We start from the raw sequence: 27,989 nt of genomic DNA, 5'->3' as shown, positions 1-27,989 counted from the left end.
CCACCCACTCCCTAACAAGGAGCATACATTCACTCTTTCCTGACCCTCTTTGGCTCTTTTTACTCCTGTAAAAAAAAAAGAAGAAAACAACAGAATGCCCCCACAAAAGTCAAATGTCTTTATTTTATATTAAAAAATTTGTACAGTTTTAGTTCCTATGTTTAAGAAAAAAAATCCCTAAAATTGTCATAATGTTTAGATCCACTGCAAACTGTAAAAACAAGCTTTTTATATATTAAAAAAAAGAATTTACATTTTACAATTTTCTACATGCATGCACAAGGTCTCAGCTCTGTAACCCAAAAAAAGGAAAAAAAAATCTAGATCCAACAGTGGAAAATTCTACTTATACAATCTCACTTGGAAGGAACTCAAAAATTCCTCTTCCTTTCACACACAGAAGAACAAATCACAACAATCACACACCAGGACCGAATCCATCAGCAGATGCTGCCCCATGGGGAGGGCAGAGGAAAAAGAAGACAGACTGACAGACACCACAGAGGGGCAAGGGAGCTCATCCGGGCCCAATAGAGAAGAAGAGAAGCACAAACTCTGGGAAACAAACGTTTCAGATGAGAAAGGATCCCAATGTCTCGTGACAGTTATTGTGTCAGGGTTTGCAACAGGACTGAGGTGGGGATGGGGAAGTGAAAAGGTAAGGGCTGAAATGGAGGAGGGTGGGAAGACAAAAGGAGAAGCTAACGGGAAATAAACAAGGATAGAAAGAGAGAGCATGAAGAGTAGTTTAAGAGAAAGGGACAAATGGGGACGGCAGCAGAGTGGCGAGGTAGGTGAAGGACTGAGGCACAGCATCCTGGTGTGGAGGGAAGGAGGACCAGCCTTCCAAGGTGGTGAAAAGGAAGGTCTGGGAGGTGTGGTGGGGATGAGCTAGGATGCCATGTAGTCATAGAAAAGAGCACTGGAGAGACCCAGCCACAGCATCCCTGATGGTGGCATATGGGGCACGGGTGGTAATGGGTGGGCAACACCCCCACGGGCGAAGAAAGAGCAAATCCAGCATGTGTTGGGACAGGCAAAGTGGGGGACACTGCTCAGAGGGACTGAGTCAGCTGCACACCCCACGGCAGTTCACAGCATGAAGACAACTTCCCATATAGGAGAAGCAAAAGACAAACACAGCCATACACTTGACAATTCATCCTGACATTTCAAAAAATAATAATAACAATAATCAAAGAACACAAAGATACCACAGTTCTGACGCAAAGGACCAAAACACTACTATTCTCAGTCACAGCCCTTAGTGCTTAGAGAGAGAGTCGGGGGAAAAAAATGTCTTTTTGTTTTCGGAAAAGGGAATGAAAAAAATCACAGTGATTAAAAACATGGCAGGTTCTTAAAATAAACATTCCCCCGCCCCTAACCTAGGGCAGCGACTCTGATCCCAAACACTTGCCCTCTCCCCACCCCAACTCCTCCTCAAACCACACCACATCCCACTCCTGCCCACAAAGGCAGTGACCCCAACCACCATCCAGGCCCCATTTTCCAGGATAGTGAGGTATTTAGAAATGTGAGCGAGAAGGGACTCCTCTGAAACCAGGTCTTTGAAGAGAAGGAAAAAATACCTTCCCAGGACCCCCAGGACAGGATGTATCTCACTCAGGCTTATCCCCAAACCCACAGCCCCAGCCCAAGGCTGACCTCCAGGCGCTGCCTAGGTCAGCCCCATAATCCACCCAAGTGCAGACAAGGTAAGCACTGGCCGAAGAACCCTTCTCTAGTAAGTGGTGTGTGGAAAGATGTGCTTTTTCAGAAAGGACAGCAGGAGAAGCAATCCCCAGGCTCCATCATGCCCAGGGCTGCCACGACACAGAGAAGAAGACTCCCTGGTAAGAGATCAACTGTGATCTTAGCCCAGGGTGCACCTGCAAGGCAAGAACCAATGGGCTTTCCAGGGGAAAGACGGGCTTATAAGGGGGCATCGTGAGTTATTCTGAGGACTGGCCCAGGGGACTGCTCCAGCCCAGCCACCAGAATGCTCCCCAACATGGGTGCTGGCTGGAGGTATGTGAGTACTTCTTAGTTCTATTCCCCTTGGCTAAAACTACATAATTTAAGGGTGTCTGATCTAAAGGCTCAGATTTACAGTGAAAGTAAGTATTAGAAGGCCAGCAAATTTTGCTCAAGAATTCAGATTGGGTGCAAAGACTACGGAAGCTAAATGGGGTGAGGGGCTAAGTACCCATCAAGGGCAGCAATCTTGGTCCCTCACCCCAATACAGAGGGAGACCAGAGCCCAGAAAACCAGGCAGTGAGGGAACAGGGGGTGGACCCTGGCCGGCCAAGGAAAAGAGACCCCTGAGGCAAAGAAGTGGACTTAAGGCAGGGGATAAGGAGGGGCTGCTGGCTCCCCCCAGAAAAGAGATGAGGCAACAGGTCTCTGGAGCTGAGAGACGAGACAGCAAGACTGGGGATGGCTGGTGAAGGAAAGAAAAACATTTGGCTGAGATCCCCAGGGTGGGTCAGGGTCTGCAAGCCACTAATTCTGTATAGGAGTCTACGTGGCATCCTTCACTGGGAAGGGGGAGACCCATCCCACCATGGTGGGAACACAGGTGAAGGGACTTCAGAGGGTAGGGGTCAGCGATGTTCACGGGGCTCTCTCCCGACCTTCCCCCAGGGGCTGCGCAGGAAAGACCCCTTGGAAGAAAGGTACTGTCTGTCCCCCAGGGCCCAGGAAAAGCGGTCACAGAGGGTTTCCATCTCAGTTTGCCTGTGGTCACACGTGACCACACAAATCAGAAATGGAAGGTAGACATGTCAGGGTAAAGGATGGGATCTTCCCTTGCTCTGAGTATGTGTGGATGGGGGAGAGAGGCTCAAACAGCTGGAAGCAAATAACCCTGGCAGGGAGGCCCCGGACTCTGGGGCTGTGTAGGAGGATGCAGGAGGATCCTTGCCCAAGAACTCCGGCTTGGGGTGAGCGGGCAGGGGGAGCAGATCCACCTGCCGCCAGGAGGCCGCAGGTAGTGCTGCTCAGGAGTTTGGCACCGTGGCTCTCTGGAGTCAGATCGGAGCCCCCCAGAGAAACCCTTTTGGGGGCCGCTGGATAGAACTGCTTATAAGAACCTGGGTTCGAGAGTGGGGCTCAGGTGGGCCCTGTGCCCTTTCATAAGAGACTGTCACCCAGGGAAAGGAGAGGGAGAGAGGCACTGGTTCCTGCAGGGCCGGGAGTGATACAAAAGTGAGGGGGGTGGGAGAAGGAGAGGGAATTTCCCAGGTACTGTTGACAGAAGGATGGTCTCTCCAGGTTCACATAGGGTAAATAAGGAAGAGGGGAGGTGACAGGTGGGGGGGGGGGGGGTTAATTCAAGTAGAAAAAAAAAACTAGAGCAAGAGGAAGAAGGTGGCAGGAACATGGCAGGGCCTGAGGGCCACGCCCCCACCACCCTCAGGAGCCCCCCGCGTCTCCCACTCCCCCTGCTGTTGCACAGTCACACCGAGGTCTCAGACTGCAGCCTCATGACAAACTTGTGCGACTTGGGGTCCACAAATTCCTCGGAGAGTTTGAAGAATGGGACCTTCTTGGTGCTGACCACCAGGCTGAAGTCCTGGCGTTTCAAGAGGAAAACGATGCCATCCTTGAGCCCGTTGGTCACCGGCTCCTCGCTCACCAGTGTCCACTGTTTGGCCAGCCAGCGTTCCTTGTGGTACTGGATGGTGGGCCCAGCCGCCAGGTACCGCTCCAGGAAGGCCTGAGGAAGGGAGAAGGGACTTCACAGGAAGTTCTCCCTCCCACCCACCCACCCACCCTCCTTTACCCCTCGGGGGGTACAGCTTCCAAAGACCACCAAGATGTCCCCAGTCTCACTCTCTGCGAACGATCTCAGAATGTCAGAGCAGGAAAGGGCCTGAGATCATCTGCCTCAGACCCTAGTTTATCAATGACGGATGGGGAGCACACGGAGGTGATACGGCTCAGTAGGGTCAGGGCTGGGACTCAGCTCTCCTGACCCCTCATCCCTGGCACCTGCTATGACCCGGGCAAGCCCTCCCTCGTCCTTCCTTCTTCTCCCTTCTGCTCGTATGGGTAACGTCCAGCAGGGCTGCACCAGCAGAAAGCTAGAGGTGTCACAGTTAAAGTGCAACATGTTTAATCACCTGTTCCCCAAAGATGGCTCAGGGGATGCAAGTCTAGGAAGCTGGCCGTAGAGCTGAAGGGTGGGAATGGCTCAAAAAGAGCACAGTGCAAAGAACATCTTCTGGAGGTGAGGGAGGTAAAGGTGGGAGTTTGGATCTGAAAATTCCGGAACCCCTACAGAGATGAGAAATAGGTCTCAACCATTCCCAAAATGGTCCTGAAACTCCCTGTTCTCCTCACCACCTAAGAACTTTACCCCATGCAGAGATGGAGTGGATGGAGTACGGATGACAGAAGAGACTATACAGAGGTAGAGATGAGAGAGAGAGGGATGGAGGGTACGGAAGGAGGTGAGAGAATAAGGGAGAAGGAAGTGGAAAGGAAGGGGCCAGAACTGGGGAAAGAGGAAGGATGCCGGGGGCAGAATGGGCCTACCTTGGGTGTCATGTCGTGAGTGATGCAGAACTCAAGGTGCTGCAGGATGCTCTCCATGGTGTGGTAAGGCTGCTGCTTGGTGGTGCGAAGGTACTTCTGCATGGCACGGGCCATGGATGCGAAGATGGCCTGGGCTGCCTCCCGTGGGTCCATCACCTCCCTGGGGTTCTTCTGCTCCTCTTCCTGCAGCCGCTTAATGTGAGTGAAGGCCTCCTCCACGGCCACCACAAGCCTGGGGGACATGAGGAGTATGGACCAGACGCCAACCTCTCATCTTCCCCCCAGCTTCAGCCCTCCAGCAGCCTGAGCGAGGTCAGGCTTTTGTGCTCTCCCTGAAGCAATACGCACCCAACTGGAGTCAAGAACCAGGCTTTGGGGCTTCCCTGGTGGCGCAGTGGTTGAGAGTCCGCCTGCCGATGCAGGGGACGCGGGTTCGTGCCCCGGTCCAGGAAGGTCCCACATGCCGCGGAGCGGCTGGGCCCGTGAGCCGTGGCCGCTGAGCCTGTGCGTCCGGGGCCTGTGCTCCGCAACGCGAGAGGCCACAACAGTGAGAGGCCCGTGTACCGCAAAAAAAAAAAAAAAAGAACCAGGCTTTGGGGGCTGTGTGTGTGCATGTGAACATGCATGTGTGCAGCTGGGTAGATGGGGAGGGTCTTTCCCCCTCTAGGGATAGGAAACAGCTGTAGTGCTCAGTGAGCTCAGCCCAGGGACCCAAGGAGGACAATCTAGTGTCAAACCCAGAGAGACAACTATGGATCAAACCCTAGAAAAAGCCTTCTTAAGACCCGCCAAATCACACTTCAGTGGGTGAAAAATTAATAGCTATAACTACATCAAAATGACAGACGTCTATTCAACCAGGACAGCATGGGCAACATTAACTAACACCTGGGGTGGGCAGAGGTAATGCAAAATATATGCTTCAAATCAAGAAGGAAGAGGTAAGAACAGCATAGAAAATGGGCAAAGGAGTGAACAAATAATTCGTAAGAGACCTGAAAGACTGAAAAAGAGATGAAGTAGTCACTGGATAGTAATCAGAGAATTAAAATGTTAATAAGATACTACTTATTCATCAAAATGGAAAAAAGTAGGAAGATGACCGTCATCCAAATATTGGTCAGGATGGTGGAAGATTTCTCTGAGTACTCTGCAGTCATGAGATGCAACAAACCAGATATACACACAAGGGTGAATCTCAAAAATATACTGTTAAGGGGGAAGCAGGGAAAAGAAGCCAATTTACATTAGCATAGACACATACAAAACAATACCAGTATACCAGACATACAAAACAATACCAGTATCCGGAAACCCAGGAACCTGGGGACTTCAAGCAGCTTAGGATGGGATTCTGGGCTAAGTAAACGTGTGGATCTGTGCAAGTCTACCATGTCTCTGTTTATTCTTTTGCTTCCCCCAAGTGTCTCCGTAAAGTTTCTTTTGAAAAGATCCTTTTGACTCAGGATCTGAACCAAGGGAAACAGTTTTCTCCTAGTTACAACCAAGGTAATGGGGAAGGCAAGCGTCCCCTATGGTGGTGGCAGCACAGGAGATCCAAAGACCCTAGTCAGGGCAAAGGTAGAGGAGGAAGGGAACATCTCCGGTTTCCTTCCCACGAGGGCCTTTTCTGAGACAACTGGAGACTTGCTGGAATGTCACAGAAATGGAGCTGCTGACCTTCAGTCCACTACAGCCTCGTGTAAGAACAGGGTCAGGGCTACCTTTCTCCCTGGAAGTCTGGAGATCATGTGGGAGGAAGGGCAGAGTTCCATGACCCTCTGCTCCTCCTCCGTGGAAATCCCAACAGACCAAGGTGGGCCCTGGCAAACAGTAAGCACCAAGAAAGAATCTTCAGGCACAACTAGCATTCACATAACAATGTGAACAGGAAAAAAGGAGAAGGGCGGACAGCGTTTAAGAATTTACCAAGATATGGGCACTAGAACCTCATTTTTTTTTCCCCCGGGAAATAAATGGATATTATTTTATTTTATTTATTTAATTTTTTAACGTCTTTATTGGAGTATAATTGTTTTACAAGGGTGTGTTAGTTTCTGCTTTATAACAAAGTGAATCAGTTATACATATACATATGCTCCCATATCTCTTCCCTCTTGTGTCTCCCTCCCTCCCACCCTCCCTATCCCACCCCTCCAGGCGGTCACAAAGCACCGAGCTGATCTCCCTGTGCTATTCGGCTGCTTCCCACTAGCTATCGGTTTTACATTTGGTAGTGTATATATGTCCGTGCCACTCTCTCACTTTGTCCCAGCTTACCCTTCCCCCTCCCCGTGTCCTCAAGTCCATTCCCTAGTAGGTCTGCGTCTTTATTCCCGTCCTGCCCCTAGGTTCTTCATGACCTTTTTTTTTTTTTTTTTTTGTTTCCATATATATGTGTTAGCATATGGTATTTTTTTGCAGGTAAAAATGTACCATCTGTTGAGCAAGCCTACAAGATCTACTGGAAGGAGGGCTAATCTAGCCTCAATCTCTGCCATCGCCAGGGAGGCGCACATCCTTTAACAGTCCCTGCTCCACTGTGTAGGCAGAATTCAAATGCCCCGTCCACTTCCATCAGATGCCCATCCCCTGGTTATCCAATAATCTCGGTACTGGGCTTCCCTGGTGGCGCAGTGGTTGAGAGTCCGCCTGCCGATGCAGGGGACACGGGTTTGTGCCCCGGTCCGGGAAGATCCCACATGCCGCGGAGAGGCTGGGCCCGTGAACCATGGCCGCTGGGCCTGCGCGTCTGGAGCCTGTGCTCCGCAACGGGAGAGGCCACAGCAGTGAGAGGCCCGCGTACCGCAAAAAAAAAAAAAAAAAAACAACCCAATAATCTTGGTACGTTTTGCAGATGCAATGAAAGTGCTGAGTCAGCTGACTTTAAAATAAGGAGATTATCCTGACAGGTCTGGTCTCATCACATGAGCCCTTTAAGAGCAGAGTTTTCTCTGGCTGGTGGCAGAAGTCAGAGACAGACCTGGTCTTGCTGGCCCGGAGGAAAAGGTGAACTGCCTATGGGTCCAGGTGACAAGGAACTGATTCTGCCAACAACCAGTGAGCTTGGAAGGGGACTCAGGCTCAAATGAGAGTCATCTTGATTTCACCCCATGAGCCCTGAGTGGAGGGTCCAGCACACCCGTGCCTGAACCATGGGACTGTGAGACAATCAGTGTGGGGTGTTTGCAGCACCGGGTTCATGGTGATTTATTAAGGCAGCAACAGAAAGCGAATGCACACACCCCACCCATATCATCAGCAGTTACAGAAGCCGATGGTCTTCCTCTCCCCAGCCTATCCACACCCAAGAGCCCCCAGCAACCCCTCCTCCCCCAGGGACCCACCTGGCCCTCCTCTTGCGCACCCTCCGCTCATGCTCGGCCTCCTCGTAGTAGTACTCGTTGTGGCTGTTGTCCCGCCTCCGGGCCGCTGCTGCAATCACAGCCCGGGACTGGCCCGTGGAGTTGTTGGTGCTGTTTTCTGCACAGGGGCAGGAGAGAGAGGGGATGGCCACTTCAGAGCGTGGCCTCCTTTCTCGCTCCAGGAAGTCTGGAGCCAGCAACCTGACGCATCCAGAGGAAGCTGTGTCCACCCCCCAGCAACACCTCCCGTTCCCAACCCTCCTGGCCGCGTCTGGGAGAGGCCCACAGGAAAGCAACAAGGAAGGCACCGGAGGGCAGGAGTCCCGCACATGTTCCTCCCCAGTGCAGGAGGTTCTGGGGCTCAGAGAGCGAGGGCTTAGGACCAGGGCTGATGAGCAGACGCAGAGGAGCCAGATTAAGGGGACGCACCATAGCATAAAGGGACAGCAAGTAGAGTCAGCAGCTAAGACCAGCCACCTGGAGTTAAGGGAAATGACAGAACAGAAGGGGCTGGGACACGGGCTGGGGAAAGGAGAAAGCAAGGGAAGAAGGGGGAAAGAGAAACAGGAGGCAGGAACTTGGGAATCCTGCTTGGGAGGAGACCAGGAGGCCGAGGAGCAGGGCCGCTCACCCTCTCCGAGGGAATACACCTTGAAGCCAGACACTTTCTTGGCCAGGACGGACTTGGGCAGGTTGAGGAGGGCAGGGTTGTAGACAGGGAAGTCATGGTAATACTTCTCCAGGATCCACACTGCCACGCGCTGGATGCTGTGGGGGACACGGCAGGAGGGGGAGGGAGAACGGACAGACAAGGGGCGCAGGGGGAGGGACACATCAGGGCAGGTTGGCAGGGCAGGAGAGGACAGAGGGCAGGGACAAGCTGCTTCCAAGGAGCCTGGCTCAGGGCCTGAGGTCTACTTACCAGGCTCCCAAGCCTTCCCCAGGGCTGGGCCTGCCAGTCCTTCCCTGCTGTGCTGAAGCCCAGGGGAGAAAGGGTATTGGGCCAGGGTCCCCAGCCAAGGATCCCTTCCTCCCCTCCATCATTCTCCCCTCAAGATTCCCTGCAGGACCAGGAGGTGCTATTGATGCTCTGGATGGCCAGGGCGGGCATCCTGCCCACAAGTTTAGGGGGGCTGAAGAACTCTCCTCATTATCTTTTCCTCTGGGGGGGAGTCCCTCCTCTGGCCAGCTCATCTCTGTGACCACTGACTGAGTGCCCTCAAGAGGCTGTGCCTCCGAGAAAGAGCTAGAAACATGATTCCAAAAAGCCCCTGTTCATGCCCCAAACCTTTATCCTCTTCGGTCCATCCCTCTCTAAGATCCCCGATCTCTAATCGTCTGTTCATCTATTCACTCCCAACTCCTGACTCCCGCCTTACCTGCTCCAGGACCCTTAGCCTGACAAACGCTGTTGAAAACCTAGGATGTGCAGAGTACGCAACTCCGTCCCACACAGCCCTCCTAACCCGTCCCTTCCAGCCCCACCATCACACCCTCCTACCCTACGGTCCTCTCAGCCTCCTCCCCAGGCCCGTCTGCCTGCCCCGACGCGCCCATACCTGAGATGGCCCACGTTGTAGAAGCGGCTGGCCCCGTCGGTGGAGCGCACGACCTTGAGCGTGAACTGAGGCTGGAGCTGGCGCAGCTCCAGGAGGACCACGGCCAGGTAGTGCACGAAGAGCAGGGCATCTACCAGCGACACGGCAAACTGCACCACGCCCTGGTAGCTGCGCTCGCGGGCGTCCAGGATGCGCACGCCGTAGAAGAGCCAGTAGGAGACGACAAGCAGGAAGACGAGTACCATGAGCAGGGCACGCAGCACGAAGACACGGGGCAGAGAGGCCTTGGGCCGGCGGAAGAACAGGGCCCAGCTGCCCAACAGCAGGATGAGCAGCTTGAAGGCCACGGAGATGAACAGGCCCTCGCAGGCCGTCCCGCACGGCTCCAGCTCCTCCCGCCACAGCAGTGGGGGCAGCAGCAGGAAAGCCAGCGGCGTGAGGAAAGACAGCAGGGCCAGCGTGGCCCCCGCCGCCACGCCCAGGTGCCGGGAGCAGTCCAGCGGGACGCTGTCCTCCATGTCCTTGGCGATGCGCGTGAGGTCATCATGGGAGATGCTGTGCTCCGAGGTGCCCGTTACTACTGTGGTCGTCTCCCCCCAGTTGTCGTCCTGCATCAGGAGGGGCCGCAGCAATGTGGGGAGAGGAGGAGGAGGCAGGGACACAGGAGAAAAGGTGAGCGGAGAGAAGACAGAGAGCAAAGCAGGGAGAGGAGAAAAGAAGGTAATCAACAAACATGCGGCCATCAAAGTATTTACTGAGCTCCATGACATGCCCAAGCCTGGCCTCTGCAGAGATGGGGCATCTGAGACCTGGGCCCTGTGGGAGCTTCATGCCATCAGCCAGACAGCAAAAAACTACCCATGTACCCTCAGAGCAGAGGGTACAAGACAGATGCCAGGGAGCCGCTCAGCCAGAGACTGGGATCCGAGGTCAGACTCTCCAGGCAAAGCGGGCAGGCTCGAGCAGGCCACCTGCAAGGCCAGGATAAGCAACAGGTACCTATCCTCCAAGTACGGAGAGCCACTCAAGGTTTCTGGTTAAGGGAGTGACCTGACAAAGGCAGCGTGGTGAAGAGAAGAGGTCACCGGGAGGAAGGGTTGGGGAAGGTGAGTGGCTAATGAGGGGCATGTGAGACGCAGTGCGGACTCGGGGCCACTCTGGGTCTCTGGTCCGCCTGGCTGGCTCTATTGGGCCATCTGAATGCCCACCACACAGGGGCTGCCTGTTCCCGGAGGCAAGTGGGTGGACAGGCTGAGGTCCCCTGGTGCCCTTCTGAGTGTGGTCCACTCAAGCTGTTTCTCTGCAGGGGCTGGATGCCATCCCTCAGAGGAGCCCCAAGGCCACCAGTGGTCATCCGTGCCTACACCCTTAACTCGTGGACAGTCTGGGAATATGGAGTCACATTTTGACACCCAGGGGATTCAGGCTACAGGACAGAGACACAGAACGGGGAGTGTAGGAGACTGCCTGGCAGGGTCAGCGACTAGGGGGTGGAAGAATCTCCTCTCCGAGGAAAGGAGAAGAGTCTGACCAGAAGATGAAAAGTGGAGGCGCTGCCTGCTCTCAGCTCAGGGAACCCTAATATGACCCTCAGTCACACTGCCGAGGCACTCCAAGCATCAAGGGCCTGGGGAATCGTCAACAACAGGAGCTGATCAGGTCTCAGGGTCATTTCAAGAATTCAGGAGGCCAGGTCTCTGGGAGGAGATGGGATTGGGAAAGAGAGAGAAAGAACATTTCCCTCAGGTAGTGATCTGCTCCCAAGAGCCAGGAATCCCCAGTGTCAGTCACAGAGATGTCCTGTGAAGTCTCCAGCCCCCTAAGATGCTCCCAAGAAGAAAGAAAAGGAGGAATGAGACATGGACAACCTCACAGTCAACTCAAATCCTGCCTCTGCCTTCTGCCCGCACTGGGTTCTGCCCCCTGACCTCCCTGCCAGGTGCACACAGTGGGCCAGAGAGGCTAGACCAGGAGCAACCTGCTCAGCCCTGTCCCAGAGAACTCTCTTGCAGAACCTCCTCCGTCTCTCCAGGCTCACTTCTTCTCCCTCCCCTTTCTCCATCGACTCCTCCCACCTACCCTAAGACCAGAGGTGCTATTCTAGAGTCCGACACCAGAGAGCGCTGGAGTGCCCATGCCTTTAGGCTCAAGGAGAACTCAAGGCTGCCACACCCCCAGCCCCTCCCACTCCAGATTCCCAACCCCCTAACTGGCGGGCCTGAGCCCAGAGGAGCCAGGCGATTCCCATTACACAGCCCAAGTCACATGGGTCATAAAGACGAAAGAGGCTGCTGCTTCCAAAGGGATCTCTGAATTCTACTGAAATTCTACTGCATTCTACTGAAACAAGGTCCTGGCTTGGGACACTTGGCAGAAGTATGACACAAGATGCCCTCCCTGATCTGGTCTCTGTCGGAAGACACCAGGTTTCCAGGCCCTTCCCCTTTCTCATGGACCTCTAACTTCTCCAAGGATCAGTCTGGAAAACACCTGGCCTAGACCTCATCCCCCTGACGCTCACCCGCTCATCCCCTCTCGTGGACTCATTGTCCAGCAGGGGCTCCCCTGGAGCCTGGATCGTCACCGACTTGTCCCCACGGCTCCCGTCTCGGCTCTTAGAGCGGTGTCGGTCCCGACGGTCCCTGCAGCAGGAGGCCAGGGGAACAGGCACATGAGGTCAAGGGGAGGACCCGGGTTTCTCCGCAGCCACCCCCAGTCCACCACCCCTGTGCATGCTTCCACCCCTCCCCCCCACCTGCGTCACGCCCCACGCACACCCACCTGTGCTTGCGGGAGCTGCGGGAGTGGCCCGACTTGTAGGAATACCCTGAGTACTGGGACTCGGTGTCCATGGCGTCTGAACGCCGCGCCTTGTAGCGCTCCAGGGCCACAGGCTGGGGCCTTTTGGGGGGCCCCACTGCCACCTCCTTTAGCACCGACTTCTTCAGGCCAAGGGGCACCTTTAGAAAATCAACCGTCACCCTGAGGGACTCTATTTTGCTGGACGGGTGGGCTGGTCTCAGAGAAAATCAAGCGGCCGTCCTGAGGAGAGGAAGCAGCTGATTAGGGGGAGCTGGAGCTTTCCGTGGGGTCAGAGTGGAGAGGAAGGCCATCCCCAAGAGGCGGCTGCCGGAAGCTCAGGGCAGCCTTGCCACTACCTGAGAATATTGCACCCAGCTTCCTGCTCTGTCCAGTGGGCCCAGTTCCTCCTGCCCTGCCTCCTAGAAAGAGCACCCCCAGACTGTGCCCAGGGCACAGGGGTGGGGGAAGGGGGCCAGCAAAGGCCACCCAGAATGACCCAACACTGGACCCCCTGCCGGGGAGAACCAGGCAATGCTTTCCTATTCTCAGCCAGGAAAACTAAGACTTGGAGAAGGCAGGTTCTGGCCAGGCCAACTGGTTGGACCCGTGGAGACCATAGCAGGAGGCAGCTAGCTCTGCCCAGAGGCTGCCCCAAGCCTCTCCTTCTCTCCCCTCACCTCCTCCCGCTCATAAGTTCTGAGTGTGCCCACAGGGGACTGCCTGTGGCTGCTTCTCCTGGCATCCGCTCCCCAGCATCTACGGCAAACACACCCACAGTTACTGCCAGGTCAAGTTGGCGGCTCCCCCTGAGGCTGTGTGTGTGTGCGTGTGTGTGCTTGTGTGTGCTCACAAAGCGGGGGTAAGGAATGGAAACTACGGATCACGTGGTGGGGGGCAGGAGGAAAAGCCGAGTAGAAATCATTCTCTGACAACCTAACATCCTGGACTAGGCAAGGTCATGAGCTTACCGAGGGGCAGCATCTTTCTTCTATACTTTCACCTTCTAATTCTGCAGGGAGAAGGACCTCTCCTCGCCTCCTCTCTCACTCTCAACCAAATCCTGCTCATTCCTCAGAGCGCAGCCCCTACCCCCTCACGAAAGCCCCCACCTCCCCCAGCACCCAATGTTACATCTTCCCCTCCAACCCCGACCCCACCATCATCATCCCCGCGCACTGAGCAGTCATTTCCTACCTTCACTCACTGAGTCACCAGCTCTTGCTTAGGCTCCTTCTAGGAACCATGTACCCTGCTAGGCCCTGGGTACAGTGGTGAAAAGACCCTGAGTTCACAATCTAGCGGGGCAGGTGCACGCTAAACAAGTAAACAGGTGAGTATAAACGACTAACTACATCAGTGATGAAAGGAGAATGATGAGGACAGTAGGACAGGCAAGTCTAGGGAGCGGGGCTCGTTTAAACTGAGTGGTTCCAGAAAGCAACAGCCAAGCCTGAAAGAGCACAGGAGTTAAGCAGGCAGAGCGGAGGGCAAAGCCTGCAGAGCTCAGAATCCCCCGTGGAAGGCCAAAGGCAGCAAAGAGTTGGGTGGACCAGTGGAGCCGGAGCTGCGGAAGGGAGAGGGCAGTGGAAGGTGAGGCTGAAGAGGTGGCCGGGGGCCAGGTTACTGCAAACTCCATGGGTCAGGGGAAGAGCTCATGGGAAGCCTGCAAAGGGTTTTAGCTATGCAGGTATGGACTGGAGAGAGGAGAAAGCAGAAGTAGAGAGATGAGTAAAGAAGCAACTACTGGGCTTAACCTCGTGGCGCAGTGGATAGGAGTCTGCCTGCCAATGCAGGGGACACAGGTTCGATCCCTGGTCAGATAAGATCCCACACGCCGCGGAGCAACTAGGCCCGTGCGCCACAGCTCCTGAGCCTGCGCTCTAGAGCCCGCGAGCCACAACTACCAAGCCTGTGCTCTAGAGCCCGCAAGCCACTGCTGCTGAGCCCGTGTGCCACAACTGCTGAGGCCCGCATGCCTGGAGCCCACGCTCCACAACAAGAGAGGCCACCGCAGTGAGAAGCCTGCACACCACGATGCAGACTGGCCCTCGCTCGCCGCAACGAGAGAAAGCCCGCGTGCAGCAACGAAGACCCAACGCAGCCAAAAATAAATAAATAAAATTAAAATTAAAATTGAAAAACAAAAAAACGACTACAGTGGTGAGGCTTGGATGGGGCAGAGCAGCAGAGGAGATGGGAAATAGTCACTTTTGCGACATATGTTGGTGGTAGGACGAACAGGACTTAACTGGACTGCGTGAGGGGGAGGGGAACGTCAAGATCTCTGGCCTGAGCAAGAGAGTAGGTGGTCATGCCATTATTAGGTGGGAAGACTGGGGAGGAAGTTGGTGAGTTCAGTTTCCAGTGTGCTGAGTTCATGGCTGTGAGACAGGCTGTGGAACAGGCAGCTGGTGTCAGAGGAGCTGGACTCAGAAAAGAGTCTGAGCTGGAGGTATGGATGGCGTGCAAGGTTAAGGGAATGGATGAGATTACCCAGGGAGAGGGTTAAATAGGGGGTCCCTGAGAACTCCAATATGTAAACGTGTCCGAGGAAAGGGATCAGGCAAAGGGGCTGAGAAGGCAAGGCCAGAGGAGCCTGGAAGCCAGAAGAGTAGCTGTCATGCAGCCAAGAATTAGAGCGTTTCAAGGTAGGAATAAAATCAGCTAGGTGCTGCCAGAGGTCAGGTACGTTCATTTGCTTTACGTAGTTGTTAACTTTTCTCCAACTGAACTGAACCATCAGTAACTTGAGAATAAGAACTAGGATTGATACATATTTGTATCTACCACCTTCCCATGGGCAGATGGCAAGTAACTAATACCCACCTGACTCAGGGAAACTGCAACGACTGTAGGGAGGTGAAATCAATGCTAAATCCATTCATTTATCCTCCTAACAGAGTTACGTGGAGGCACTCCACGGCCTAGTGATGTCTGTCAGTAGCCCCATGTCAAGGCAAGTGTGTGACAGAAACATACTTAGGAAAACAGAGACACAGGATCTTAACGCACCCTAAACCTTTCTAAAAACCTTTGCTACAAACAAGGCCCTGTTCATCTCCCTGTCTGTTAATTACATGTTGGGCTCCACTACCCCGTCTCCCCCAAGAACCCATTCTACTGGTCTAGTCCCTGATACAGTCCAGACACATCACCTGCAGCTCTCTTGCTGTGGTTCAGCTTATTCTTTCTAGTCATCCTCCTAAAAACTGAATTTCACCAGGAGGTTCAAAGAGAACTGGGTTACAGAGTGAGACAGGTGGAGAAATAAAGACGAAAAGGACTGCCATGGACTCCAGTCCAGACAGAGACACCAGAACCCAGACTCTCCATCTCCCCAGCCTGAATTCTCATGTCTGCCAGAGCCAACAGCAAAAAGAGCCTGGGATTTGCAGCCAAGTGTCTGAATTCCAAGCCTAACTGTCCCACTGATGAGCTGTGTGACCATGTGCAAGTTGCTTAACTTCTCTGTGCTTGGCAGCCTGGTAGGCTCATTGGTAAAATAGGGAAAACGATACACACCTCGTGCGGTTGCTGTACGTATCCTGGGGGTAAAAGAAGTACTTTAATAAACTGCTCAGCAAGTAATAAGTTAAGCAATTAATACACTCTGGCTTCAGGATCATTCCTACTCTAATCCCCAGATACTTCCTCTGAGACCTGGGAAAGAGGTGGTATAAATAAATCCTGCTGCTTGTACAACTAAAGTCACACACACACACACACATGCGCGCGCCCGCGCGCACACACACACACACACACACACACACACACACACACACACACACCAGACCAGAACCACCACTTCAAACACACCCAGGAGGGAAGCTGATGCCATTGTACTTCCCCTACAGATAAATTTCAAACCAGACACGGGTGCCAGTCCCCTCCCAGCCCTTTGTTCTAAGCTGCCCTGGCCAAAAGCTCCCTACCTTCCTCCCAGCTACTCATTAAAGACCCAACATAAACCCAGCTCCCCTGGCCTGCTTCTCCCACCCCTACCAACCCAACTCAAGGTGCCCAGAAAGCACCAAAACATGCTCCTTCCTCCCCTACCAAAGAGAGGGGCCAAAAATGAACCCAATTTCTGAGGCCCTTGCCTGCTGTCCCCTCAAATACCCCAGGGAACTAATCCAAGCACTGGAGAGGCTGTGGGGAAGGATGGGAGGTGAGCAAAGAGAAGGGCAGAAGTTCCCCTTGTTTAATCGGTCTCAGGAATCAGGGGTTTGGAGGGTCTCCCGGGTGGGCAGCGTTCCCAGGGAAGAGAGTGGGGGAGGGGATCGCTGGATGAGATCAACAAGTGGAAATGTGGGAGGCATGACAGGACTGGGAGGGAAGTCCAGACTTGCTGCAGGGCAGGGAGTGCCCTGGTTTGGGGGGTGGGAGACTGTAAAAGGGAATGTGTTCCATTGCTTTTCACCTTGCCCCCACCCCACCCCAGACACACAAACACACTCACCCGGTCCCCTGCTCAAACCAACCATGGATTATCTGGGGTTGGCCAGAGAGGAGAGTGGGAGGGAAGAGAGCGGCCGTCACAAAAAGGAGACCCTTCTCCCCTCCAAAGGCCTTTCAGAAATAAAATTAATGGAATGTGTCTCAGTATCATCCCAAGAGGACTGGGAGGAGGGCTGGGGGGGGAAATGTGGGGGCTTTTGTCCCTGCTGCCCAGCTTCTCCCACATTGATCACCATGGCAACCAAAGCCCCCTGTTGCCTAGGTGATGGCAGCCAGGTCCTGGAACCCATACCCAGCATCCCAAGCGAGAGAGGTTATGGAGGTGGGGGGGGTAGGGACAGAGGGGGAGAGAATGGGGTTTCTCCTCTGGCGGCCCCAGCTTTTGTATGAGCTCTGGGATCGGGTTTCTTCAGGAAACAATCAGAGGCCTCTGGAAAAAATACACTCAAAACCCAGCAACAGGCAAAGGGAGTAAGGCCCTGGGTGGGGTGGGAGGCATCGGAGGGGTTTGTGTTGGCCAAAAGTCAGACCAAGACTAGCCCCTTCCCCACTGCCCCACTCAGAGGAGCAGCCTAGGCAGACAAGGCCTCGGACACAGACGCAGGCAGCCCCACGCGAGGCGCGTGCTGAGGACCAATGACGCCGGCCGTGGTCACCACCTCCCCCTGCTGCTCTAGCCCGGGGCTATCCCACCACCCGGTCCCAGCTCCTTTCAGGCCTGGGGTGGGGAAAGGAGGCAGAGACAGGACCCAGATCGGGCTGGGGGAAGGAACTGTGGAAGCAGGGCAACCAGGTAGAGAAGAAGGTGGGGAGGGGACAGAACACAAACATGCACTCAGAAAGGGCGCCTGCAGTTCCTCGTCCTTACGGAGGACAGGGCTGGGAGTTCCAGACCCGAGGCGCAGCGGAAGGCGCTCGTGTGGGATTTCAGAATGCACTTCCAGCTGGAGGGGGGAAGAGGATAAGAAAGAGGACAGGAAGCCAAAAGTTTTCATCCTACAGGAGCAGTGCTCCGATAGGGCCAGTTTTTAAACAAATGGCCTTCCTCTCCTCAGGCCAGGATGGGGAAGGGTGGTCCTGCCTGGATGCAAGGAAATGGGCATGATCACCTCTTTAGACCCTTCCTGCAGAGAAGTCTGTGGACCCTTGCCCATTAAAGGTCTCTGATTCCTATAATCTTCAAAAATACTTAAACACTGTGCTGTACATCTGAAACTAACACAACAGTGTAAGTCAACTATACTTCAATTTTTTTGAAAAGGTCTCTGATTCCTACACAAGAGCCCAAGTCTTACTGCATGTGCCCTGCACCCTCTTCCCCACTACAAATCATGGGAGGTGTGGACATGTGGGCCCCCAGCCCCATGGCTCCCTAAGCTTCACCTACCACTGCCTCTGTCCAAGGATATCAATGTGAGTTCCACCCAAAGTGCTGGATGCCCACCCTCCTGGGGGGCACCGGAAGTCCCATCTCCCAGCCCAGTATCCAAGGAGCTAGATGTCTGCCCAGAGAGACCAAGCACCTTGCCAAGACATCAGCTAGTGTGAGGGAGAGCAGATTCCAAGTCACAACTAACTGTCCCACTTGGTTTCTCCTCTTTACCACATCACTCCCTGAGTTTCACGGATGTGCTCAATCCAGGCCGCCCTGTCAGACACTGGTAGAGGCAGGAGGTGTCCGATGTGGGAGGAAAATGCAGCACCTAACAAGCTCCCAGGGAGGAGAGGGAGGTTCCGGAACCTCTGACTGTGCCCACATCGTTCTCCACGCCCCCCCCACCACCACAGGAGGAGACAGTGGATTGACCCACCCAACTCTCGGTAGGTCCCAGCACTAAGCTAGAAGAGGCCTTCCAGGTGCACCCCCAAGTTTTACAGATAAAAAGGTAGGGCCCAAAGAAAGAAGGGTGCTAGCTCATGGTACTACATCCGAGGCAGCCCTTTCTGGCCTCCACCGTTAGAAAGACCTCACTAACACTGTTGACTCTGAGGCATGCTCCTCTTGGAGTGAGACCAGGTTCCTCCACGACACTCCTCCTGGACTCTGGTTCCTGGAATAGCCAAGACTATAAGATGGCCAGGACAGGAGAGAATTCACTGGCTCCTGCCCTACCCCCTCTTCCTCAGTGACAAAGGGACAGAGACTAGACAGGCCTAAGCTTGTTGAGACAGTTGAGACTGAAGAGCCCCTTCCCCTGTAAGGGCTGGTTTCTGCCTCCACCCACCGACCGCTCCTGACTGAGGATCTCAGTGTTCCTTCCTCATTCCCATCCAGCCTTGCGCCACGGACGAATCCTGCATCCCAGGAGGCCCATGCTGGGTTCTCCCTACCACGAAAAGAACTAAGGCACAAAGTGGGCCAGGACCAGCCCCAGGCCCTAGACCAAAAATGGGATTTTGCCCCCCCCCATTCCTGTACCCTGAAAAAGGCCCCTGTGTCCTTAAGTGACAGCGCTGTCCAGGAGGCCAGAGAGAACAGCTGGATCTCAGTGGGCTGAGGGCTAGGAAAGAGCCGGAAGCAGATGTCCAAAAGCTGGCACAAAGCCCCGCCCCTGCCCTGTTAGTGGGCACTCTCCCAGGACGGCCCCAGACATGAGCTCCCCCTCCTTAGAGCCCTGGGGCAGGGGGCAGGATCCCTCTCCTCACTGGGCTGAGTAGCAGGGGAAGAGCCGTGCTTGGGTCATGCAGACAGTCTATGCTTCCAGAGCAGCTGTTCACCACCAGACCCCAGTGCAAGGAGCACAGCCGGGGAGGGCCCATGGATTGGGCTCCCGGCCAGGATACCTGAGCTTGCATTCTAACTGCAAAGGAGCTAGGGAAGCCACAACCAAGCCCTTCTCCACCTACTTCCTTAATTTCTCTCGATCTAAAGCAGAGGGGGAGACCGAGGACCCTCCAAATCCACAGACACACTTAAGCACAGACACAGGCACGTGTACACCTCGTATTCCCCCTCTGAAACCTGGAATGGCTCCTGCCTGCCCCGCCCAGCTCCACCCACCCTGGACAGGCAGGTTCTGTAAAGACCTGCTCTGCTTTCTCTCCAGCACGCCCACCCCCACCCCGGCTCTCAGAAAGTCCCTGCCCCCAACGCACTGCACACAAGTACACGCATGTTGCACACACACCATAGCGCTGCATTCCCTGCCTCCCCCAGACCCATTCCCAGTCGGTCTGGAAAGGAACACTGGGTGGGAGGAAGGAGTGCTCGGTAGAAGGGGCCAGTAATCCCTTTGGCATCTGTCCCAGGTGGAAGCCAGAGGGGAGACAGGATGCTAAGCTGGGGAGAAGGTAACCGGGGCTTCTAGATGCCTGGATGCTCTGTTAAATTTTCACCAATGAGCAGGCCCCATAATTCCCACCCACCAGGCTCTGAGCTTCTTCCTCCCTCAGCTAGGGCAAAGGACCAGCCCCTACGTGCCCACCACGTAAGCTGCGGAAGAGCCGAGAAGGAAAATAGGCACCTTGAGTTGTCCCCAGGGACAGGAGAAGGTGGACAACGGGAGGCGGGCAAGCCACGTTGACCCAGAGGCCAACTCCTGTGCGCTCCACATGCCCACCCTCACGGAAAACAAAATGCCTCCGCCTCTTCTTAGCCTACTGTCCTAGGTGGGCCCCACCTGTCCCTGACCCCAAGAGACCTTCAAAGCCTGCTCACCCAGCGCCCGCCTCGGGGGGAGGGGGGGCAAGTAGAAAGCATCCCCTCGGGATGAGGAGTCAGCCAACCTCAGGTCTGCACGTGGACGGGGACAGCTGTGACATGGGGACCCTGGCAACAAAGGTCGGTTTGTGTGGGGAAAGCAGTAGGGAGGGCCTAAGGGTGCAAGACGCCGTGTGACTAGGGGTGCGGATGGCAGGCCTGGCTCTCCCTGGGTCTCCCCGTTCTGAAAACCTTCTCCTCCTGCTTCACTCCAGGGCCTCTGACCTGGTAAATCTGCCGGTTCTTATCTAGGAAAACCGAGCCAGCTGAAAGGCCCAAGCACCAACCAACCCCCACTGTCTTGACAAACCCACCACCTGAGGTTTTCACTCTTTCTGAGGAGACTCAACATCCCCCAACCCTTAAATCTGCCACCCCAATCTTGGAGTAAAGCAGGGGACAAAAATAAGTGTTTCTGTTCACACTCGGTTGCTTTCCAAGTTACTGCATTCACACCTCGGGCTCAGCACCTGTTCCTGTGTACCTCCACTCACCCGAAAAAGCCAGAGCCCCCTCCCCAGACCCTCACACACAGACACACTCTCTCTTCTAGCCAGACTGGGGGAGCCACGAACTCTCTGGTGAAACTCTCTGGGGTCTGAGGGATATTGTTAGGGGGTTGCTGGAAAATTCTACAGACAACGAGGGCCAGGCCCTTCCAATCAAAACAAGACTCCATGGGTTATGGTGGCCGGAGCCCCCACATGTGAAGTGACCCAGCAGACAGGAACAGGCCAGCCCCCCGGGGATGTTCTGCCCAGGTGGCAGGCCTGCCCCAGGCTGTGACAACAAGGTGCTCCTCCTAGGAGACCCCATTCCTCCAGCAGACTGACACCCTCCCTCAAGGGTAGAGTTCTCTACTCCTCAGGCTGACATCTGGACTCATGTCTGCTTTTCAGGAGGTAGGGGAATTATTCAAGTTCGAGATGAAAGGCAATAATGAACAAAACCTGAACTAAATGAAATGAGAGGAGGGAAAGGTGGAAAGAGCACTTTGGGAAACGGAAGAGAAACGACATCAGATAGACCTAGCATAGCCTCTGAGGAGCTATGTAATCTTAGATGAGTTGCTTGCCCTCTCTAAACCTCAGTTTTCTTATCTGTAAAATGGGGATAATTGTGCCAACTTCAGAAGGTCGAGCGTTCAATGAAATAACGTATACAGAATATCACGGAGTCAAGTATGTAACAGATGCTCAATAAAATGTTAGTTTCCACCTCTTTCTACTATAGAGGGTGCACAGCCAATCCCCTTCACTCCCTGTTCCCATAACCTCATTGTGAGAAGTAAGACCCCACCCAGAATAAGATGGAAACAACACTTTGGCTACAGTGCTGGCCCAGCCCCCAAATGACGGTCCCTCTCTAACTTAGACCACACCCAGGTCTGAGAGAGCAGCCAAAACCCCTCATCACACTCTCTGCCTCTTTCCTCAGGGGCTCCTGGATCCTCCAGCCTCTCTCTTCCCCTCCCTCCTTCCACATTTACAGTGAGGCAGGGCCTGGGCTCTAATCACCTCCTTCTCTCCTGCAGGCGCTAAGCTCAGCTGTGTGTGGAGTGGCAGGAGAAGGGGGCCCCAAGCCTCCCGCCCCACTCCAGCCCCCAACTTCCCACTCTCCCCTCTCACTGCCCCACCCTGATTACCAGGAAATCCTCAGCTCTGCTGATTCTAAGCCCACTTCTCCCAAACCCGTTCCCAGCTGTCATGTCTGTAATTACCAGCCTTGCCAGGGGCATCAGACAAGCACAGCAACACCTAATTTCCAAAGGGCGCCACCACACAAGGCCTCTGCCTCCTACTCTGAACCAAGCAGTGTGGAGAAAGGGATGGAGAGAGTCTTCCTGACCCACCTCATTTCTCTCCACATCACAAGACAAGAGGTGACAGAAGGTTGCCCAAGGGCTTCCCTGGTGGCGCAGTGGTTGGGAGTCCGCCTGCCGATGCAGGGGACGCGGGTTCGTGCCCCGGTCCGGGAGGATCCCACGTGCCGCGGAGCGGCTGGGCCGGTGAGCCATGGCCGCTGGGCCTGCGCGACCGGAGCCTGTGCTCCGCAACGGGAGAGGCCACAACAGTGAGAGGCCCGCGTACCGCAAAAAAAAAAAAAAAAAAAAAAAACAGGGAAGCCTGCTGGGGAACGAGTGTGAGTAGGATTTACTCCCAGGCCTTTTCCTTCACCTCTGCTACCAAAATCTCCCCATGAACAGGGTTACCCACCTGGAGAGCGTGAGAGAAATTTCAGGTCAATTCAGAGAGAGGGGAAGTCAATGCCCAGTAAAACAGGAAGACGGGTACCCACAGGGATGAGGGCAGATGCATACTGGAGGGAGCTGCCCAGGAAAGAGGAAGAAAGAGCAAGTTTTAAAAAGTCCCATCTGCGACCCAGACTCTGAGAAGAGGCAATAAAATATCCCAGCCTCTCCTCTCCCTAATGCCTCCATCCCCAGCCAACCACAAAGGACTTCATTTTATAGGCAGGGAAACTGAGGCCAAAACCCCAGTTAATACTTCAAGATCCAATAACACCAGCAGCATGTGGCTCACCAGCACCCCGGGTTCCTTCTAGCTCATGCTCAGCCTCTAACTGCAGCGCCCTCCCCAGGCCCCTCCCTGCCTGCCTAACTCATCCTTTAAATCCAGCTAAGGTTGGTCCACACAGTAGAATATGATTCAGCCACGAAAAGGAGTGGAGGTGTGATGCTACAACGTGTACGAACCTTGAAAAAATTATGTTAAGTGAAGGAAGCAAGACAAAAGGTCACACATTGTATAATTCCATTTATATAAAACATCAGAACAGGTAAATCCATAGGGACAGAATGCAGATTGGTGGTTGCCAGGGGCTGGGAGGTAAGGAATGGGGAGGATACATTAACTTGTATCCTTAGTGGGTACAGGTTTCCTTTTGGGGACAATGAAAGTGTTTTTAGATAGAGGTGGTAGCTGCACAACACTGTGGGTGTACAAAGTGCCACTGTTCACTTTAAAATGACTAATTTTAGGGAATTCCCTGGCGGTCCACTGGTTAGGATTCCGCACTTTCACTGCCGAGGGTGCGGGTTCGATCCCTAGTCGGGGAACTAAGATCCCACAAGCCGCACGGCGTGGCCAAATAGATAAATAAATAAATAATAAAATGGCTCTTTTTTTTCCCACACCACGCGGCATGTGGGATCTTAGTTCCCCGACCAGGGATCGAACCTGCACCCCTTGCAGAGTCTTAACCACTGAACCACCAGGGAAGTCCCTAAAATGTCTAATTTTATGTGATGTGAATTTCATCTCAGTTAAAAAACATCCAACTGTGCTCGCTTCGGCAGCACATATACTAAAAAATTGGAACGATACAGAGAAGATTAGCATGGCCCCTGTGCAAGGATGACACACAAATTCGTGAAGTGTTCCATATTTTTGAGAGGCCCGCGTACCGCAAAAAAAAAAAAATCCAACTAAGGTCACATCTCCTCCAGGAACCCTCCCTGACACCCATGCCAGGACCAAGCACTCTTGCTCTTCCGGTGGCCTCCTGAACACACCTCCATACACTACTCACTGGGTTACAGTGAATTGGGATGTTTATGCACATTTTCCCTATGAAAGCCAGTCTTATTCACCCCTCCATCCCTTGTGCTTCACACAGCACCTGGCAACTAGTAGGCAGTGCCCAATATGGTCTGCCGGAAGAAGTGCAGAACCAAGGCCTAGCTCTCCTCCCCAACCCAGAACTCACTCCTTTAATAATCATCAATCAGAACCCAAACCATTCCAGCTAACGTTTACTGAGGGCTTCCCAAGTGCCAGGCACCGTGTGAAGTACTCTCTCTATATTACTTCATTTAATCCTCATAAACCTAAGAGGTAGGGCCTATTATTAACTCCATTTTACAGGTGAGGCTTCAAAAGTTATCTACTCTATCTGAGGTCTCAGAACTAGGAAATGGCCAAACTATAATTTAAGAGCAGGCTAAAACCCAGGGAAGGAGGCCACTAGAGGTTCCTGGAGGAAGACCCAATCTGGGGAGGGAGGACAGTGCCTTTTTTTTTTTTTTTTTTTTGGTAAGTATTTATTTATTTATTTGGCTGCGCCAGGTCTTAGTTGCGGCAGGCGGGATCTTTTAGTTGTGGCATGTGGGTTCTAGCTCCCTGACCAGGGATCGAACCCGGGCCCCCTGCACTAGGAACACAGAGTCTTAACCGCTGGACCACCAGGGCAGTCTTGAGGATAGTGTCTTAAGACATCTAAGAGGCTGAGGAATAGGTTTTAAGAACCTGCCCAATGTCACAACACTATTAAGTACTAATTCCAGCCAACTCTGCTGGACGCTTCCCTTTGGCCTCACAGTGTGGGGAGCTGCTCAGGGAGGAATACCAAGGAAAACTGAAGACCCTCAAGCTCAGGGGATGATGGGCATCCCAGATCTCTTCACTGTTCCCCACAAAGCTTCTGTTAGTCAAGTTGATCCCCCTCTAACTGAAAGGACCTCTTGGAAACCAAGTAAGCAGATAAAAGTCTGTCCTGCTCTAGGGACAGGGAAGGGGGCCCTTCCTCAGATCTCGAAGGAGCAGAGAAGCAGAGGGGGCACACCAGAGAGGCCGGCCCCAGAAGAATTAGGGGGAGAGAGGGCAGAAGCAAGACAATGGGGGAGGAGGGGGCAACGCGGCCACTAGTTCCAGTATGAAGTACTTTCAGAGGCGGCCTTTCCTAATGTCTGACCACAAGTCCCTCTCCTCCTTGGAAGAGCCCCCCAACACACACCAGTATAATACATCAGGCATGCAGTGAGAGGCCAGGAGCAAACAAGGTACCCTGGAAGGTACCCCAGAGCACACCATCCTAGATGCAAGAACCTCGCTCGCCCTGGGAAACTTACCCATCAGATAGGTGTCAGGTTTGGGGCAATCATGCATTTTTTTAATCCAGTCTTTTCCTTCTCTGCCCCACCCCTAGTCCCAACATTTTCTGCTCTTAATCTGGGGGCTTAAGAAAGGTGGGGAGCCCTGAGGGCTAAAGAGGGAACATTCCAATTGCACATGCCCATTAGGAACTCCCATTAGGGAATTACCCAGAGACCCTAATGGGCCTGTGCATTCACAGCCTCAGCTCCTAAAACTGGGTGCCTCGATCTAACCTCTGGCAGCAAAAGGAAAATGACTGAGAGTGAGATGGGCAAACAAGGCATGCATCCCAAAGATGGCCAGCCCCTTCCCTTCATCCCAAAAGAGAAAGAATGAAAGAGAGAGAGAGAGGGAAAGAGACAGAGAACGTAGATGCTGCTTCTCTGGGGACAGATACATCCACTTCCCACCACACCATCATGACGGTGAGTACAGCCCTGGATGAGTGCCTGCCCCTTCCCCACCACAGGGACAACTGTCCTCCTGGCAAGCTCAGCCCCTATTCCTCACCCTGAGACCTGGTCCCAGACCACAGCTCCATCCCAATCATGCTTCTCACCAGCAGAAAGAAAGTGTGATACACCACACAGACACACCCACAGACACTCCTGAAGAAACACCCTCCACCGCCCTCCCCAGAGCTCCCATGCTACCTTCTCAACCCCTTCCCTTCCCTTGGGAAGGGAACCCAAGATGTTACGCACCGGCTCTCCTTCCTCCGGCCTCCATCCCATACCAAAATCCCAGACTCCTCGGGAACTATAGGATCCTAGAGGCAGGGCAGTTTGTGGACTCTGAAACAGCAAACTCCAAGATGGCTTTACAAGAAAACTGTGGCCTGAGGGGGCTGAACTTGGGCTGGGAAGCCAAGAACGTAGCCTCTCCAAGCACTAGAACCCTACCTATAAGGTGGAATAAGAGGATGTCTCTCTTTTTCTTCTCCCTGACTCCTCCAATCCCCCAGATTCCTCTAGGACTACAACCTGAACCCCTGTTCCCTATTCCCCACAACACACACCCTTGTCCAAAACAGGCACCTCATAAAATGGCCCACTCACTCCCACCCATAGGTCTCAGATACTTAAGGCACTACCCTCAAAACCAGGGCAGGGCCATCCAAGAAGCCTCAGGATCCTCCAGGCAGCCCTCCTTTGGGGCTCTCTGCCAGGAAAATCTGCCTGCAGAGGCAAGTGGCAGTACCCCCAATACACACTCAGAAATACACACACCACCTGTGTGTGGTGTGGCAGGCACACGCTGGTACTTATCTATCAGCACAGGTTTTACACACAAGAGAACACATTCACTCGCATCCCTTTCCAGTACACAGATGCACACACACCTATCCAGGTATGCCCCATTCTGCCCCACACCCACCTTCCTCAGTACCTGTCTATCTCTTTCCCATAAACCCCCACCCAGTTCACACACATAGATACACACCCCTTCCCCACAGTATACCCATAAATACATATCCAAACACACCACAGATACATGGTCGTCTCCTCCCTGGGTGCACACACACTCAGGCACAGAAAAACACCTTCATCTCCAAACCCACCTGCAGGAACACGCAGCACGTCAAGGTGCACACACACACAAAAACAAAGAATCATGCACACTGATGCTCCACTAAGCCTTTAAAACTCACCAATGCAGAGCCCACAGCCCCTGAAATGGGTAAATATGAGTGGAGAAAGGGATGCCGGCGCCTGTCCTCTGGGCCCCGATAGATAACACAGTGCCCGGGTCTCTGGCCTCCATCCCCATCCTCGACCTGCATGAACACCCCCTATACTCTCCTCGGGCGGGTCTCCCCAGACTCCACATCACACCCTCAGTGCATACCTGCCCCCGGCCCTCCCCACACTTCTGAGGTGTGTATGCACCCCTAAACACCCTCGCCTTCCAACACCTCCAGATTTCGATCCTTGCACTGCCTCTCCCCCCACCTCCAACACATACTCCCAGCCTTTGACTTCAACCGGCTCCCCCGGTAACATTAAGGCCCCCGCCGGGCGCCGGGCCCCGGGCCCAGGAAAGTCCCCGGCTCTCCAGGCCCGGGCTCCGCCCCCTCCCCACGCGCCCCTTCCTCTCCCCAAAGTTGGGGGGCACTCTGCTGTGCAGTGGGGGAACGGACCGGAAGGGGGTTACCCCGCGCCCCCCTTCCCCCATACGCCACCCCACTCGCTGGGGGACTGGGCACCCCCTGGCCCCTTGCATGATTGTCCCCTTTTCTGTTTCCTTTTTTTTTTTTTTTTTTTTTGCAAACTTTGCCCGCGCCCCTTCGGCCCGGCACTCACCAGCCGCTGCGAACTGCCGGGTGGGCTCCGCCGGCACCCCACTCGGTCCGGCGCCTTTGTATCCGCAGCGTTCCGGGTCGCTACGAACTCCGCGCTCCCGGACGGGCAGCGCGGACGATGGGGGGGTGTAGAGGGGGGCTCCTGAGTCTGGTCGCCCCCTCTCCGTCCCAGATCGCAGTCTCTTCCCCCTCAGGGCCCCAGGGGCAGGGGGCCGGGGGGAATGCGGGTCGCTTAGGCTCCCATGGCGGGACCAAGGATCAAGGAATCAGGGATCAGGAATCAGATCGGGAACCGGCGGAGGAGGGGGAGGGGGCGGAGGGGGAGGGGACGAGAGCCGAGGGGGTGCAGGGGGCGGGGGAGCGCG

General features: G+C 54.3%; 1 protein-coding gene and 1 non-coding gene across 3 annotated transcripts; one reads left to right on the top strand and one right to left on the bottom strand.

Moving 5' to 3' along the window:
- Positions 1-97: 97 nt before the first annotated feature.
- On the bottom strand, positions 98-27,907 carry VANGL2 (VANGL planar cell polarity protein 2). Of its 2 annotated transcripts, XM_027095142.1 has the most exons (9): positions 27,626-27,907; positions 15,792-15,814; positions 12,249-12,509; positions 11,989-12,109; positions 9,468-10,075; positions 8,540-8,676; positions 7,891-8,026; positions 4,544-4,775; positions 98-3,722 (listed from the first exon to the last, which is right to left on the bottom strand). In XM_027095142.1, exons 3-9 carry the CDS (start codon positions 12,317-12,319, stop codon positions 3,462-3,464), a joined length of 1,566 nt encoding a protein of 521 aa, XP_026950943.1. In that variant the 5' UTR covers positions 12,320-12,509; positions 15,792-15,814; positions 27,626-27,907; the 3' UTR covers positions 98-3,461. The 2 variants fall into 2 exon arrangements, with proteins under 2 accessions (XP_026950943.1, XP_026950942.1); XM_027095141.1 differs by lacking the exon at positions 15,792-15,814.
- On the top strand, positions 23,731-23,839 carry LOC113614131 (U6 spliceosomal RNA). The gene has a single exon (XR_003430461.1). It is a non-coding gene; the product is annotated as a U6 spliceosomal RNA (small nuclear RNA).
- Positions 27,908-27,989: the final 82 nt, after the last annotated feature.

This window comes from Aethalodelphis obliquidens, unplaced genomic scaffold (assembly GCF_003676395.1).
Source record: "Aethalodelphis obliquidens isolate GAN/ISIS:26980383/991018 unplaced genomic scaffold, ASM367639v1 scaffold90, whole genome shotgun sequence".
Classification (NCBI taxonomy): domain Eukaryota; kingdom Metazoa; phylum Chordata; class Mammalia; order Artiodactyla; family Delphinidae; genus Aethalodelphis; species Aethalodelphis obliquidens.
The sequence above is the reverse complement of the archived record's forward strand: the minus strand, read 5'-3'. Positions and strand labels throughout refer to the sequence as shown.